We start from the raw sequence: 15,733 nt of genomic DNA, 5'->3' as shown, positions 1-15,733 counted from the left end.
GAGGGCGGGCGGGCGGACGTGCGGCGCCCGGGGGGAGCCGCGGGCCGCGCCGCCTCCGCGGCGGCGGAGCGGTAGGGAACAGGAGGGAGCGGCGGGGAGGGACGGAAGGAGGGCACGCGGCCGACGGGGCGGGGACTGCCGATCCTGTGCGCTGTTTGTCCCCGCTCCGCCGCGCGAGGAGGAGGGTCCTGTCCGGCCGCCTGCTGCTGCCCCCTCCTCCGTGCGAGGGGACCGGGGCGACCGGGGCGGGGGCGGGGGAGGTGATGAGCTTGGGCCGGGGGCTGCGGCGGCGGCGCGGCTGCTGCTGCTGCGGCTGCGGCGGGAGGCGACGGCGGGCCGTTGGAGGCTCTGTCCGGCCGGCCCGGGGCCAGGGGGATGCAGCGCAGGACATGTCTGGGTCTGGGTGTAGCTGATCGGAGAAGAGAGGCAGACGCCGCCCGGAGAGGCCGAGGAGCAGCGGAGGAGAGCCACCCTGACATGCCTTTTCCTCTCCCTCCTCTCCAGCGGCCATGTTAACCAGAAAACCCTCGGCTAGCGCCGCCGCTGGTTCTGCCTATCCAGCCGGTAAGGAGAGCGAGCGAGGGCCGCCGCGACCGCCACCGCTGGGCCGGGCTGCGGAGGCCCGGCGGAGGGGGACGGAGGCGGGGGGGGCTCGGGGCCCCGCGGCCGCCGCCGCAGAGGTGCCGTGTGTGTCGAACAATGATCCGCCCTCCCCCCGCGGCAGCGGAGCCCGGGGGGCCGTCGGGGGCGCTGGGCTCCGGCGAGCCGCTGTAGTGCGGGGTGGCGAGTTCGCCTCGGGGGAGCGGGGCGGGGTGAGCGGGGGCCCGAGAGAAATCACGTAGGGAAACGACCCAGGGAGAACCGGGGATCGCCGCGGGTGCCGGAGCGGCTGCGTTTGACAAGGGACAGCGGTGCTCGCCGCCGCTTCCCGCGGCAGACTTGTGAACTCCTGGCGGGTCCCCGGCGGCGCCGGGATTTCGCCGGGCCAGACGGCTCGGGGGGAGGCGGGAGGCGCGGGCAGCCGTCCAGTCCCGAGGCGTGCGCGGAGCAGAGCCGGCTCGTTCTCCCGGTTAGGCGCCTGTCGGTGGCGAGTTAATCTCAGATGAAGGGCTTAGCCGGGCGAGCACGGCCCGCCCGCGCTATTAGCCGGATCGGTGCGTGTGTGCGCCGCGGCGGTGATTAGCTTTTAATGGCTTCTGCCTGAAGCAAGACGGGCGGCGGTGCCGGCCGAGCGCTGGGGCCGCCGCCGCCGCCCCGATGGGCTCGCTGCCCGAGGGGCCGCAGCTGCCCGCCGCGCTCACCCCTCTGCTCTCCGCAGGCAGGGCAGGGGACAGCGGCCGCCCGCTGCCTTCTTCCCCGGGCACCGGAGCCGGGGTCTCCCGGGCAGGAGCTGGGACCGGCCCGCCATCGCCCCTCGCATTGCCGCCGCTCAGGGCCAGCAACGCTTCCCACACGGTGAGCCTGGGCAGGGGAGGGTGTGGACGGGGTGCGGGGAAGGGACGTCTGGCCCCGGGGTCTCGCTGCGCTGCTCGCCTGGTGTCCCCAGCGGCGGGACCGAGCGCTAGTGGGGCCCCCGAGGCGCATGGTGCTGGAGCAACGTGCGGTTGATTTCTGCAGGCTCCGATGAAATGTGCATGCTGGTTGTGAGGCTAGGACCCTGTAACTGCACACATTGCTTTCTCCCTCCCCAGCCCCCCTCCCCTCCCCCCCTTCAGTCTGGTTTTTGTGTCTCATTTTCAGAGACAAATTCGATCTTTCACACTCGCATAGGGGAGATGTTCTGGTGAATACATTTTTTGAGATTAAGTTAGTCCCTGTGATTAAAATGTCGTATGAACTGTGGTGAAAAATGAACGCTGCTCTCCCCTTCAGATGTCTGATCAGCTCAGGCCGATCGCAGTCTTCCCTCGAGATAGATATCGCTGTGCTCAGGGACAATGATTGGATGAATCTGCCTTTATTGCTGCAGTAGTTTACCTCTAAAGAAATAACCGCTGATGGCACAAAAAGGGTGTTATTTTCCGGTTCTGTGATATCTCACGTTATCTCCCACTCCTAGTTAATCTACTAGGAATGAAACTTCCCAAGTATGCCACTATATATGGGTAAGAGGAGGTATCTCTGTCCTGAAGGCATGACAGAGTAGAGAGAGGGATCTATATACTGTCATGTTAACACTAAATATCTGAAATTTTTATTGCATACATTTCCTTTTAAATTCTGGATGATTTCATACTGATCCTGAAAGGCATTGATGGCATACTTTTCATAGAATTAATGAGTTCTTCGTGGATGCTCACATACTATCTTTGTCAACATATGGCAGAGCTTTAAATGGTAATGTGATTATGGGCTAGTGGAAGGTGAAACTACATTTAGACATAAGTGTTTTGGTGACTTTCCATGTAACTTTAGGGGTCAAACATCTTACTCAAATCCATTTATAGCAAGAATTGTCTTAAGTTAAATAAAAAGTCAGTGTATATATATATAGGGTGTTCTCAAAAGGAGTGAGGAGTATTTTGCAAATTCAAGGTGGAGCTGCATACTTGAGATCAACTCCATTGTATATTTATGTAGCTAGAGTACATGTTTGAATTGTTTGTTAGTATAAAAGGCCATTTTTTTTTCACATTTGTATACCAGTTAAGTGCTGCTTGATTTTAGAGTTGGGGCAACAGCTTAGGGGTTTGTTTAAAAAAAATCATATAAGGAACCTAGTACAAACAGCCTGGGCACCAATCATTCAAGTGCATTTACAGTAGAGCTCACATGAAACAGAGCCCAGACTTAATTGAGGATTTGTGAAAGCATGGTGGTCCAGCTGTTTTTTGTGACTACTTACTAATTTTGGAAGTACAGAATTTTGGTATTCCTATACAAAGATTTTATGTATAGGTATTATATATAGTGTCTGTGTTTTATTTTTTATATATATATATATATATATGTATTTAAAGATGCAGTCTTTATAAAAGCATTCAAGGGGTGTTCAGGGTGTTAAGTGTTACATTTCTGTTATCCAAGTGTCTTTACAAGTATGTGATTGTGTATGTGTGCCTGTGTTTATATGTAGCATATATATATGTACTTATGGAAGCATCCAGGAATGATGAAGCATTATATGGCAATGGATCATGTCCCTCTAGATTCTGACTGTTTCAAAGTCTGTCTTTCCTTTGTGATAAAGAGCCTACTCTACAGTGGTTTTTTAGCCTTGGGTGCTATTACAGAAATGCCTCATGCTGCCTTTGTAGGTGGTTATTTTGTGGTTCTCTAACATACCTTTTTGTGGTAAGGATCAGATATGACACCAGAATGCTGGATTTTAACCTGAAAAAAAAAGAGGGGGGCAGTATCTGTTCTGTAAACTTAGGCCTACTGACCTCAGCTGACACTGACAGATTGAAACCATTGGTTTTGCATCCCACCACTTCCTCCAATCAGACCTGTTTAAAATGTGTCCTTTCAGTTTTCTTAAATTATTTTCCTTCTTGTGTCCATTTGCTTATCCTGTTTTCATCTCTGTTTGTATCTGTGTGGCTTCTGTAATAGCTAAAACCAGAGTATTTCTGTTTGTATTTCAAATTTTCAGAACGTATGGTGTGCTTAAGTGGGTGAACTGCTGGTGTTTATATGTAAGTGTGCCTAGCATGTATACTAATTGTGAGACAAACTGAGGTAGAAGTTGGGTTTTGTTTAAGCTGAAGGGTTTTTCTTTTAATGCAGACGGGGAGAAGTCAACTACCTGTCATATTTCTGGCTTGTGTGATCCAGCCTCTGCTGAAACTGTGGTCTCCTACTGTCAAGTGAAATTTCCTTGTTTGGTAGATTATAAATAGCATGGGTAGAAGGGGAGAAGATGATGTTTTACACAAGCTTCATAAAATGGGACAGAGGGTTTGGTGGCAGTCTTTGCAAGCACAGCAGCCTTTGTTGCTAAGCAGGTGGGGTTGTGTGTTCTACTAGGGAAAGGGTTTGTTTATTTTTTTTTTAAATGTGCCTTCATCCTAGGCTTATTTGTGTATGCTTCCATCCCTAGCTGTCTTCTTTGCCTTGTGGTGGAAAACATGAACCTGTTTCCAATCCCTTGTCCTCTTTATTTTCCTTTCCAAAGTCAGTGCTTTCTCTTTGGAAGCCTTAAATTCTTGCTGTGATGATTGGAACCTTTTTCCATTTACTCTCTCCTATTTCATTATGGTCTTCTAACATCTAGTTGACATGCTGCAGTAGAGATTATCTTGCTTGCCTGCTGCTCTGCTTGTATAAATCACAACCTGCCTGTGAGTCCCTCTTCCAGACTCATCTCTGTCTTCTGCCTAGCTCTGTCTCTGTTCTTTCTTGCTTGGCATGTATTCCTGCATTCTGCACTGTTTCTGTTTCTCTTGCAGTATACCAGTATTAATGTTTTTATCCTCCTGTCTAGTACTGTAAAACAACCCATTTACAATGCAGATTCAGTGCCCTCCCTCCTTCAAGCCCTTTCTAAGATTTCTGTACAGCACGCCTGTTTTCTTTTGCCACCAGCTTTGAATGTTTACCCATATACTTTTGCATCAATCATTGTATTAGTCTTGATTTTTTTGAATTTAATTTTTTTAAATTGACTTACATTATAATGGAGCAGAGATTCCTGGACTCTGTTAATGCAAAGCCCTGGTAGGTCACATGCTGCTAATTTTTGCTCTTCTCATCTGCTTTAAAGCGGGTAAAACCAAAGCAAATACCTTCTTATTGTGGTGTTTTCGTGTATTAAATTGCCACAGAAATGCTGTCACATTTGAGTGGAAGTAACTGTGCAGTCATGACCTGGATTTTAGTACATCTCATTTTCTTTGGATGTTTCTTCCTCTATTTAAAATTTCTGTCTGGGGGGAATATGAGGCTGTCTTAACTTTAAAGGGCTGTGGGGGTCAGCAGTGAAATTTGGGCTCCAGTAGCTGGTGACTGTGTTGCTATAGAGACTGCAGTACTTTTGGGCACATCTCTCATATTTGTATAGTTCACCTAACCCAAGGAGTTCAATTTAGTGTACATTAGCTGTCCTTTTGAGTTTCACCATGTGTAATAAATGCAGGGTGTCTCAGAAGTAATCAAACTCACTGCATCCCTAACTGAATAAAAAATTTAAGAATCAGTATCACTCTTGAAGCATAGTTCAGTCTGTGAAAATATTTGCTGCATGAAGTTAAATATAACTTTTAAAAAAATAAGCTTATATGGACCAGATACAACAACAGCAAAAATACGAATGGTGTGTTCCTTCTACCACTCTTATTGAGCCCCAAGCTCAGCAAAGGCTTAGTCTTTTTTGTTGTATAAAACCTATACTCATGATAAAACCGTTAGGGATAATCCAATATTATTATCATTGTACTAATTAGCAAGTATTTTTAGTTCTGAATGGAGGAATGTTGCTGAATTAGTTTATCAAGGAAAAAGAAGGCCTTTTGTACCTTTGCTCAGGCTTTTGTTTTGTAGTCAACAAAATAGGCAGTGAAGCATGCTGAACCTGATACCTTATGCCTCTTGTGTGTTTGACACAGTGGGCTGAAACTGGCACGCCCAGAAACGCTGTGAAGGAAGGGGTATATAGTGTAACAATTATTCTTTTGATTAAGTTACTACTTTAGAACACTGTTTCTCCCTTTGTCCTCATCTATGCAAAGTAATAGCAGATAATGACACCTTTTTCCTGTGCAGAATTTCAGCAGGCCATCATGATTGCTCTGTTATTAAGATTAATTTTGCAAACCTTTTTAGATTTTGATTGACAGCAAAATCTTTTTTCTGTGATTTTGCTCAAAATAAAATTATAAGATATAGCTGAATCATGTGTCTGTCTTGGATAGTTTTATAGGGTGCTAATAATCACACGAAGTGACTGTTACAAAGATGAAATATGATACGATTACATAACATTTTGATGCATTTGGAGGATGCAGTTGAGAAGAAGTACATGCTCCTGTGGGGTTCAGTCCTATAAGTAGTCTTGTAAAAGGTCTTGAAACAGATGAATGCATTGGGTGAGTGTACTGCAGAGGAATTGTAAATGGGTTTGCCACCTTGCTAGCAGGCTGGATTCATTTTTATGTTTCCCTGTTGTTACAGGTCTGTCGCCTAAGTATAGTAAGTTAGTCTTCTGTTCCTAAATCCATTTGTGAAGGCAGAAGAAACCCAAATAATACCATCCTCAAAGTTTTGTTGCTTTTTTATTTATTTATTGATCGTAGTTTAGGGTGTAGTTTTGGTTTGTTTTGCTTGGTGTATCTACTTCAAAGCTTAGGTGAGTATTTTTGGCATAGTCATTAACGTCCATAAAATGAACGTACCAAAGTAAAAGTAAGATCTTAATGGTGATTTTGTAGTTATGAGAAACTATTAAGAAAGATAAGAAACGCTGCATTGTAATATTTGCTGTTATGTAATTGATGGTGTCAGAAGATTCAGGAAGATGGGTTCAAGCTCTCCAGTTATTTCAATATATTTTATAGACTTACAACAGTAGCTTTTAGATTATGTGTGCTACAAAAAGATGTAAATCTTAGAAGGTGTGGATGGGTTTGAGCACAAACAACACAATATATGATCAGTAAGCTTCATAAGTGCATGCACGTGGTCAGTTGTGTAGGTTGTTGGTTCTGGAATTTACGGGTCCATCTGCAGAAGCAAAATGAAGGTGTTGTAAACCTCTCAGGCATGCAGTTTTGGTTGAACGGCTGATGGAGCTTTTGTGTAGTAAGAAGAGTTTGGTACTGGACTAAGAAGGCTGTAGTCTTTTGTAGTTTGCCAAGCCCATTAGTTGTGGTTCAGAAACTTATCGTGTTGCTCGTGAAGCCTGTGGAACTTGTGAGCAGTGCAAGCCTGAGCCTGACAGCAATCTCAGACACCCAAGTAGCCAGAAGTAGATAGGCAAAGCAAAGGACTGGTGCAAATCCAGCCCTCATTCAGGTTGGAAATAGATGGGGAAGGTTGTTTTTTGATATGTACTTTGTGGTTGTGTTGTGTCTGATAGCTCTAAAACTCCTGTTGGGCTTTTTTGAAAGAAGAGTGGACTCTCTTCTCCTGTGCAGCTTTTGGAATAGAGCCTGTGATAATGTGGTATTTTCTACAAAGAAAACCAGTGGTACTGTCTGCATCTGCATTTGCATTCCCAAGCAGCTGACTGAAACTGGCAAAACCAGTCACTTAGGATTTGGGTTGAAGTTGGAATAATGCTGGTGATTTCATTCTGCTGCTTGAAAAACCATGAATCTGCCTGAAGATGCAGGAAGCAGAGCTACATGGTTTACACTTTAGAATGTGTTCACAAACACACTTTTAGAAAAAAGAGCTTTTAGTCCCTGTTGAGACAGAATAAATACATGGGGTTTTTTTCCAAGCCCTGAAGAACTTCTCAGTAGATATATTGAAGCAAGCAGTGCTTAGGAAGGGTGGACAGTAGTTAACTGTGAAAACAGGTGACTTGAGGGGAAAAAAAATTCAAGATTTGAGCTGTGGCAATGAGTACTTGGGTTAAAAAGTTCTTAAAATTACTGTTGTAGTGTTCTTCTTTCTTCATTGTCTGCATTAGTATTGCCTACTTCCAGTTTGTCTAGATATGTTCTGCTTTTGTTCAGTTACTGTTGGAGAATAAATTTTTGTACCTAGAGTTTCCTAGCTTGAGTCTTTGGTATTGTATGTTTACTCTGCTGTTTCATTATGCCTTTCTTGCACAGCTCTCCAGGGCTGAACCTATGACACATCTTACTAACTAGATCTGGTTCTTCTGAAATAGGTGATTTAGCAGCTCTTGGGGCAATTTTTTTTTTCTTTGCAGTAACTGCTGTTTATATACAGGATCAGGGCAACCTTCAGGAAACTGCTACTGCAGTATGCCTCAAACTTGACCTGAAGGAATTGCCTGTAGGCAGGATAAGTCCTCTTAATGATTTAATTTCTGGTGCTTTTGAGGCATCAAACTAGGAAGGGAGTTTTTGTTGATTTCCTGTATATCTTCATTGTACTTAAATGTTACAAACATCTTTGCTCTGAATTGTGATTGTGTGGTAGTGGTTTCTAGGAGATTGATCAAATTTGATAGAGTGAGCCTAAATTTCTCTGCAAACAAACATACACAGTCAAACTGCAGTGATGAATGAGCATCAGTCAAAATGGAATCAGAAGAGCAGTGAACTTGGCAGAAGCAGACCCCAAGAGCCCTTGTTCTTACATTATACGAGTTCCAGAGCTGCAAATTTCAATATACTGTCCAAAGGTGAAGCTGGTGTCCAGCTGGCAAGTCTTTGGGAACAAGTTAGTGAATTTACAAAAATATACTTCTGCCATATTAGACTGATGCCTTAATGGAAGCACAAAGTATGCTCGAGTCTGCCTTGCATGTCTGGGTTTTCTCATTAGGAAGCACTTCTGCTGTTGCAGCACAGATTTCATTGCCTCATATCACAGCTCACAACTGTCATTTTCTGATTTTATTTCAGCAACCTTAAGTGAACAAGGGATGTGTTATCCTTAGCTGCCTAGAAAAAATACAGTTCAGATGAAAAGTGTTCTCAGCCCTGGCTTGATCATCTGTCTGACAGTATCAGTGAACTTTTCGTTAGTAATTTGACATAAATATTAAGACTGGTGAATCAGCTGGAGAGACAGCAGGGGAATTCTTCCCACATTTCTGTAAGACCAGGCAGAAGACAAACTAATTATCCTCTACTTGAGAGCAAATGAGGAATTCTAAGGACAGCTATTTTAGTGGCAGTTATGCTTGTAAATTTCTTGTTTCTTCTTAAAAATAACAGGTTTGGAGCAATACCTGTTTTCACACCCCAGTACTCTGCTGTTTGTTTGCTTGAAAATGCTGAATACTGCTGTTTATTCCCATGTACACACTGTCAAGAACAAACCTAATTTCTAAAATCTATTAAGGCTTTTTTTCCATTCCTATAAAATAAAGTTACCGTATGTTCCTCATGGCAAAGATTTGCTCTCTTTTCAAGTCTGCATAAGGCCCCAAATCTCATTTTGGTGAAAAATTATTGTTAGACTGTTTTGGGAAAGTGATAAAGGATATGCTTATTCTTCATTGATTGGAATGTTTTGCTGGCTTGTGACTGTCTCAATTGCAAGCAGTAAGTTGCATTTTTGAACTTCAGAAATGTGTGGGCTCTTTTCCTCTTTGTGCGTGTTACAACACATTCCTTATTGCTTAAAAATGTATCTGTAACCTTTGATATACAGCAAATTTAGGAACAAGTTAAAATCTTGATTTCTGAGAGCAGGTGACGAGAGCATAAGTCATGTAAGTTCTTATAGGCATTGTATGTTGTCCTCAGCATATGTAAAACTGTTATTATTTTTTATGAAGTCTGATGCCCCTCAAGCATGCATCTTGATGTTACAGGTCTGGTGCCTTGAAGATTCCTTGGAAATATTGTTAGCTTCTCATGGTAGCATGCTTGTGATTGCCTTGTTGCAGACATTTTGGAGAGTCATGAAAATAGCATTTGAGAAACAAGAATCAGGAAATTTAATCGCATCCAGCAATATCACAGTATACGTGCTGTATATTTTAGATTCTCTGCAAACAATTGACATCTAAGAAGGCACTTCATTTTGAGATGATTTAGGCAGAGTGGAGGGTTGCAGAGTGAATGTTGAAGCATGGAGTTCATGTCTTTCTTGTTAACTGGGTATGTATTTATTTTCAATTTTAGGTTGGAGGCGGTAAGCACACAATGAATGAGCACCTACATGTTGGTAGCCATGGACAAATCCAGGTTCAGCAGCTCTTTGAAGATAATAGTAACAAGAGAACGGTTCTGACAACGCAGCCAAATGGACTTACAACGCTAGGCAAATCTGGATTGCCAGTTGTTCAGGACAGACAGACAGAGAGTGCCCACAGGCGACAAGGGAGCTCCAGCTCTTTAAAATCTGCAGATGGAACAGGGAAGGTGAAAGCCTCTGTTATCACACCAGAGCAAGCAATGAAGCAATACATGCAAAAATTAACAGCTTTTGAGCATCATGAGATTTTTAGCTACCCTGAAATATACTTCTTGGGTCCAAATGCAAAAAAGCGGCAAGGTGTGGTTGGTGGTTCAAACAACTGTGGGTATGATGATGACCAAGGGTCTTACGTTCAAGTACCCCATGATCATATTGCATACAGGTATGAAGTCCTGAAAGTTATAGGGAAAGGAAGCTTTGGGCAGGTGGTGAAGGCCTACGATCACAAGATGCATCAGCATGTGGCACTAAAAATGGTGAGAAATGAAAAACGTTTCCACCGCCAAGCTGCGGAAGAAATTAAGATCCTGGAACACCTTCGGAAACAAGATAAGGATAACAACATGAATGTTATTCACATGTTGGAAAACTTCACATTCCGCAGCCATATCTGCATGACATTTGAGTTGCTGAGCATGAACCTTTATGAATTAATAAAGAAAAACAAGTTTCAGGGCTTTAGCCTGCCTTTGGTTCGGAAGTTTGCCCACTCAATTTTACAGTGCTTGGATGCTTTGCACAAAAACAGAATCATTCACTGTGACCTTAAACCTGAGAACATTCTGTTGAAACAACAGGGTAGAAGTGGTATTAAAGTGATTGATTTTGGCTCAAGTTGTTACGAGCATCAGCGTGTCTACACTTACATTCAGTCACGGTTTTATCGTGCGCCTGAAGTCATCCTCGGTGCTCGTTACGGGATGCCCATAGATATGTGGAGCTTGGGCTGTATCCTAGCAGAGCTTCTGACCGGTTATCCACTTTTACCTGGAGAAGATGAAGGAGATCAGCTGGCTTGTATGATTGAACTATTGGGCATGCCTTCTCCAAAACTCTTAGAGTCATCCAAGCGAGCGAAAAACTTTGTGAGCTCTAAGGGTTATCCCCGCTATTGCAGCATCACAACCTTGTCTGATGGCTCTGTAGTACTTAATGGTGGACGCTCTCGGAGGGGAAAACTGCGTGGCCCACCAGAGAGCAGAGAGTGGGGTAACGCATTAAAGGGGTGTGATGATCCCCTCTTCCTTGACTTCTTAAAACAGTGTTTAGAATGGGATCCTGCTGCCCGTTTGACACCCAGCCAGGCTTTGCGGCATCCCTGGCTAAGGAGACGGTTGCCAAAACCTCCAACTGGGGAAAAGGCCTCAGCAAAGAGAATTTCAGAGAGTACTGGTGCTATAACTTCAATTTCCAAGTTACCTCCGACTTCAAGCTCAGCTTCAAAACTGAGGACTAATTTGGCACAGATGACAGATGCCAATGGGAATATTCAGCAAAGAACAGTGTTGCCAAAACTCGTTAGCTGAGTTTGAAAAACCCAATGCTGTTAATATGAGAGATACAATGTGGCTGAGCCTTATTTGTATGAAAAATTAGCTCAGTTATGCATTTTTATTTGCTCAATAAATCTATTCATTTGTATCTTTCAGCACTCATTTTAAATGTAATTTTAAATGTTAATTTTGTTTTTATAAAAATACGGGGACAATGCTTTAAGTTTTTATACTTATTTTTTAAAATGTTTGTCTTCTACAGTACAATTAGCCTTACTGTAACTAGTGTGACACAGTAATAAACATCAGTGGCAGGCCACTGGTTACAACATGACTGTCATGCATTGCAGCGTGGTATCAAAGGTATTAACCTTTCTCTTCCATGGTTCATATTAGTTTTAACCCGGGGTAAATTTGAAAGACTACTTTTTGGATTTTATGGGTTTGGTCTGGATTCTGTGAACACTTACATCTGTGACTGACTGGATTCCAGGGAGAATACTGAAAGAATACAGTTAAGCACTTGTAAACTCGTAGTTTAAAGTGGAGCCATAGCATGTTCTATTGTCATTTTTATGTGGTAGCCCAGAGAAAGTCATGGTATCACTAAAGATACTGTCACCTCCTATGGAATACTTTCTCTATTTAAAAGTTATGGGCTTTGATTAAAATGATCATTTAAACATAAAGCAAAAAATAACACTGGGGCTAAAATGACTCTTACTTTGCATGCCACGTGGTAGAGTGAGAGGAATGGGTGGTCTTGGAAAGCATGAAAATGGCAATATGTCTGTTTCTCTGAATTTGAAAGTGGCTGATTAGTTCGTAAAGCAAAATTGTTCTGAACTTTTTTTCAGGTTTGTAACATTGAGCATTCACACAGGTTCTCCTTTTTTCTTTTTTGTTTTTTTTCCCCCCATCCCTTCTCTTCTGTTTTTTTCTAATGTGCAGCTTGATCTCCCAAGATCACATAGACAGAAGTGCTCATTCTGTCAGTTTTATACTGTAACTTTCAGACTGTTAAACTACATGGGTTTCAAGGTTGCTTTTATTTCCTCTGACAATGTTTGAGCGACTGTGACTTCTGTGGTACATTTACACTTCAGATCAAATCTGCGTGTCGGGGTGAACACGATGTTACTACACTGCTTCCTGTAGAGGAGTACTCCACCTTAGCTTAACTGTAGAAGGAAAGATCTTCAGTGGAAAGGTTTTCAGTTGGAAGACACAATCCTAAATAGTTTCTAATAAGGAAAAATTATCAAAGGAAAGCTAAGTGCTTGGGATTTGATTTAATCTTTGGCATTTGTAGATGAAAATGAACTCTGAAAGAACAGTTAGAGATATGTGTAGATTTGTTCACGTGTGCGTGTGCTAATGCTTGGTTTTTCTTTTTTACTTTTAACTGCATTCATGGAAGAAAGATGGTCTACTAAAGAATAGTATCTAGACCTACGAGAGAGGTATTCACATGTTGTAGCATGTTTTCAACAGGAACAGTTTGAAATCTGAGATCAGTATTTTAATGCATACAATGGCTGTGGTCTACATTGGTAGTATAAAACATATGAAAAGGGAATTTTTAATGAAGTAGAACAATCCGTAAGGGTTTATGGATGTTAGAACAAGGCATACTAGAATGGATTGCATTAAACCTCAGTAACTTTACTTATAAACAACATTTATATGCACAGATTTTACTGAGTTACTTGTACAAATTATGAAAATTACTTAAAGCATGGTCCCCTGAGAGGCCAAGAAAGTTTCCGGTTAAGTTCTCCTTCATATTGGTTAATTACCACTTACAGCTTAATTTTTGTTTATTGGGTTTTTTAATTTTTTTAATTTAATGTAAGACTGGGGGAGGGATATAAAGAAAAAAATGACAGAATTCTCAGGAAACATATCGCTGAACTTCTTGCCAAAAAGTCAACACCTAAAGAAGCTCCAAAACAATTTCTGAGTAGAGGATGTTATTTGTTGATTGATAAATGTAAAAATTAGACTGTCAATCAACCATTTTTCTTTCTTTTTAAAATAAAATGATAATTTCTTGCCTCTAGTCAAATTAAATTATTTCGTGTTAACTGTTCACAACTTTATACAAAATGTGTAAGTGCAATATGTAAACATGTGTGAAATCATGTTAAAAATGAAATATAATACTTCTAATAAAAGTGGGGTTTAGAATATTAATATCCAGTAAATTATGGTCAGTAAATTCTAAGTCTGGGAAAGAGATATATTAATTTTAATGTAGAATTAACTAACTCTCATGACTGTGGGAATACAATACTATGTATTTTTCTACAGTAACAGGGAATCTTTACTTCCTCCACCACCTGCTTGGCTTTACCACTCCTTCCTACCTTAACTCTTCCTGCAAAAGTTGGGAAATAGGGATGCTGATGTTAAGGGTGAAAGAAGAATCATCTCCCTTGATATTTTTTAAAGCAGACATTGATACGTGTTCCTGCCTTTTGTGGCAACTTAAGGTGAAAACATTCGTGATGTTCATGGGTCATTAATGGGCTACAACCACTAAATTTTCTTTTTCATGTAACCAGTTCTTAATGCCAATAATGCATTTATGATCCACCTTCTTCATAAATGCTACCGGAAACTTAAAGGCCAAACTATAGTGTGAAGAGCTATTTTTTTAACCCAGATACAGTGGAACTTCCTCTATACTAAAGGAGCAGCTACATCAAGGTTTTAAGTGATGTAGCTGCATTTTATTGTAGCTTATTTATACCTGTAAAAAAAGGGGGGGGGAGGGGGGAAGGATGTTGCCTCTTGCTTTGATGTGATTTTATTCTAAGGGCTCTGATAATTAGGCTGATAGAAGTTGGCTTGGAAACAGTGCTTAGTCTCACATGTTACCATTGTCTGGGGATGTCTGAGCTATTTTCAGATTTAGTAACAGCACAGTGTTGTCTTTGGTTGCAGTCTCACTTGGCTCAGTTTCTTGCACCACTGGTGTGTTCATTACCACTTAAATGTTGGAACAAGAGAGTGATGCAAGATGTGTAGATTAAGGATAGAGGATGGATTGTGCCCTTGGTGTTAACAATGTGCCTTTTGTTATAAATGCATCTTGGCCTCTTTAACCCTTGGAATACTGCTTAGTAGGGATGAAATCTATTTTTAAGTGCTATACCTGTCTTAAAACATCCTGTAGATGATCGAGGCCTTAATAGAAACAATAAGGCAATCACACTGCTAGGGTGGAGAGGATGCTCTGTTCTTGTAGTACCGTCTCATTAAAGGGTTAAAGATGGCCCTTCCTCATTGGTTGTACTTTAACATCAAATTGATTTTTTTTTTAAATAATTTTTTGTTATAGTGACACTAGACAGAAATCAACTGTATTTGTAAAAATTTACCTCAAACTCTTTAGTTTTATAGTGTGATTTAATCCCAGGGCATTTGGTATGAACCAAAGTGCATTCCTTTTATATGTGCCTGGCTCTTATAAAAGTGACCAGGGATTTTTACAATTTGGGTGCAAGGCACTTAAGCCACTTTTAACTTGGTGGGTGGTTTGGAGTTATAAATGACTTCATGGGAATGTTGAAAACACTTAAAAGACATAAGTAGCATCGGGCAATATTAAAATCTTTAAGCAAGGGTGTGCATTATTTAATGCTCTCCATTTGTTAATTTTTTTTCCATCAGTAATATTTGTGATAAATGCAGAAAGAACTCTTTTTACAGTCAGCACAAAGATTAGAATATTGCCCAGTGTAATGCTATGGTAGCATTTGAATAAAATAACATTGGCGAATTATTGTTTCTAGGGGCTTGTACATCTCTGCTACAAATTGTAATTATTCAGTTCAACTGCTACAATTGCGTCTAAGCGGTAGCTTGGGTTTTTATTGGGCAATGACTTAGACACGTGACTGTAATATGCTGCAACTGTGTGTACTGAAAACATGTGAAAAATGATTGAATGTGGACTGTGTATATATTTATGTATAATTTTCTGTGAGATGCTGCTGTTGCCACTTAACATTAAAGATGTTGTAGTGGGTTTTAATCCTAGTGGCCAGTTTTATGATACTGTATGTATTGTACAGCTGATGACAGGAGTTAAGACTGTTCTAGTGAATATTTGTTACATTTTATTGTTGTGGCCAGAGATCATTTCAGAATAAAATTTTATGTCCTACTTTGATTCTGTCCACTGTACTTTGGGGTTTTTTGTAGTCGTAAAGAGAGCCCTTGGAATACTGACATTTCTTAAATGTGGAAAGGCCTTGTCCTAGCCTGCTCAGTCAGTGGCAGCAGTGCCTTTGTCCCCGAGCTTTCTTGCTGGTATCTGTATATAGCAACCACCCATTGCTGGAGGATGACTCTTCTACTGCTTTATGTGTCTTGACAGCCTTGAATATTGCCCAAAGGCTGCTTTTGCCCTATGGTTTCTAAAGTTCTTTTCAGGACTTAGAAAG

At 41.9% G+C, this 15,733-nt stretch overlaps 1 protein-coding gene across 2 annotated transcripts; it reads left to right on the top strand.

Moving 5' to 3' along the window:
• The first annotated feature begins 263 nt into the window (after positions 1 to 263).
• Positions 264 to 15,459, top strand: DYRK2 (dual specificity tyrosine phosphorylation regulated kinase 2). Of its 2 annotated transcripts, XM_059846954.1 has the most exons (3): positions 264 to 564; positions 1,319 to 1,455; positions 9,711 to 15,459. In XM_059846954.1, the coding sequence occupies exons 1-3, from the start codon at positions 510 to 512 to the stop codon at positions 11,310 to 11,312; spliced, it is 1,794 nt and encodes a 597-aa protein (XP_059702937.1). In that variant the 5' UTR covers positions 264 to 509; the 3' UTR covers positions 11,313 to 15,459. The 2 variants fall into 2 exon arrangements, with proteins under 2 accessions (XP_059702937.1, XP_059702938.1); XM_059846955.1 differs by lacking the exon at positions 1,319 to 1,455.
• Positions 15,460 to 15,733: the final 274 nt, after the last annotated feature.

This window comes from Haemorhous mexicanus, chromosome 5, assembly GCF_027477595.1.
Source record: "Haemorhous mexicanus isolate bHaeMex1 chromosome 5, bHaeMex1.pri, whole genome shotgun sequence".
NCBI classification, from domain to species: Eukaryota; Metazoa; Chordata; class Aves; order Passeriformes; family Fringillidae; genus Haemorhous; species Haemorhous mexicanus.
The sequence above is the reverse complement of the archived record's forward strand: the minus strand, read 5'-3'. Positions and strand labels throughout refer to the sequence as shown.

Excerpts from the sequence above, each read along its gene's own strand:
- DYRK2 (XM_059846954.1), top strand. The coding sequence starts at position 510 with ATGTTAACCAGAAAACCCTCGGCTAGCGCCGCCGCTGGTTCTGCCTAT. Across the intron at positions 565-1,318 it reads TGGTTCTGCCTATCCAGCCG|GCAGGGCAGGGGACAGCGGC; the intron begins GTAAGGAGAGCG and ends TGCTCTCCGCAG. Across the intron at positions 1,456-9,710 it reads CCAGCAACGCTTCCCACACG|GTTGGAGGCGGTAAGCACAC; the intron begins GTGAGCCTGGGC and ends TTTCAATTTTAG.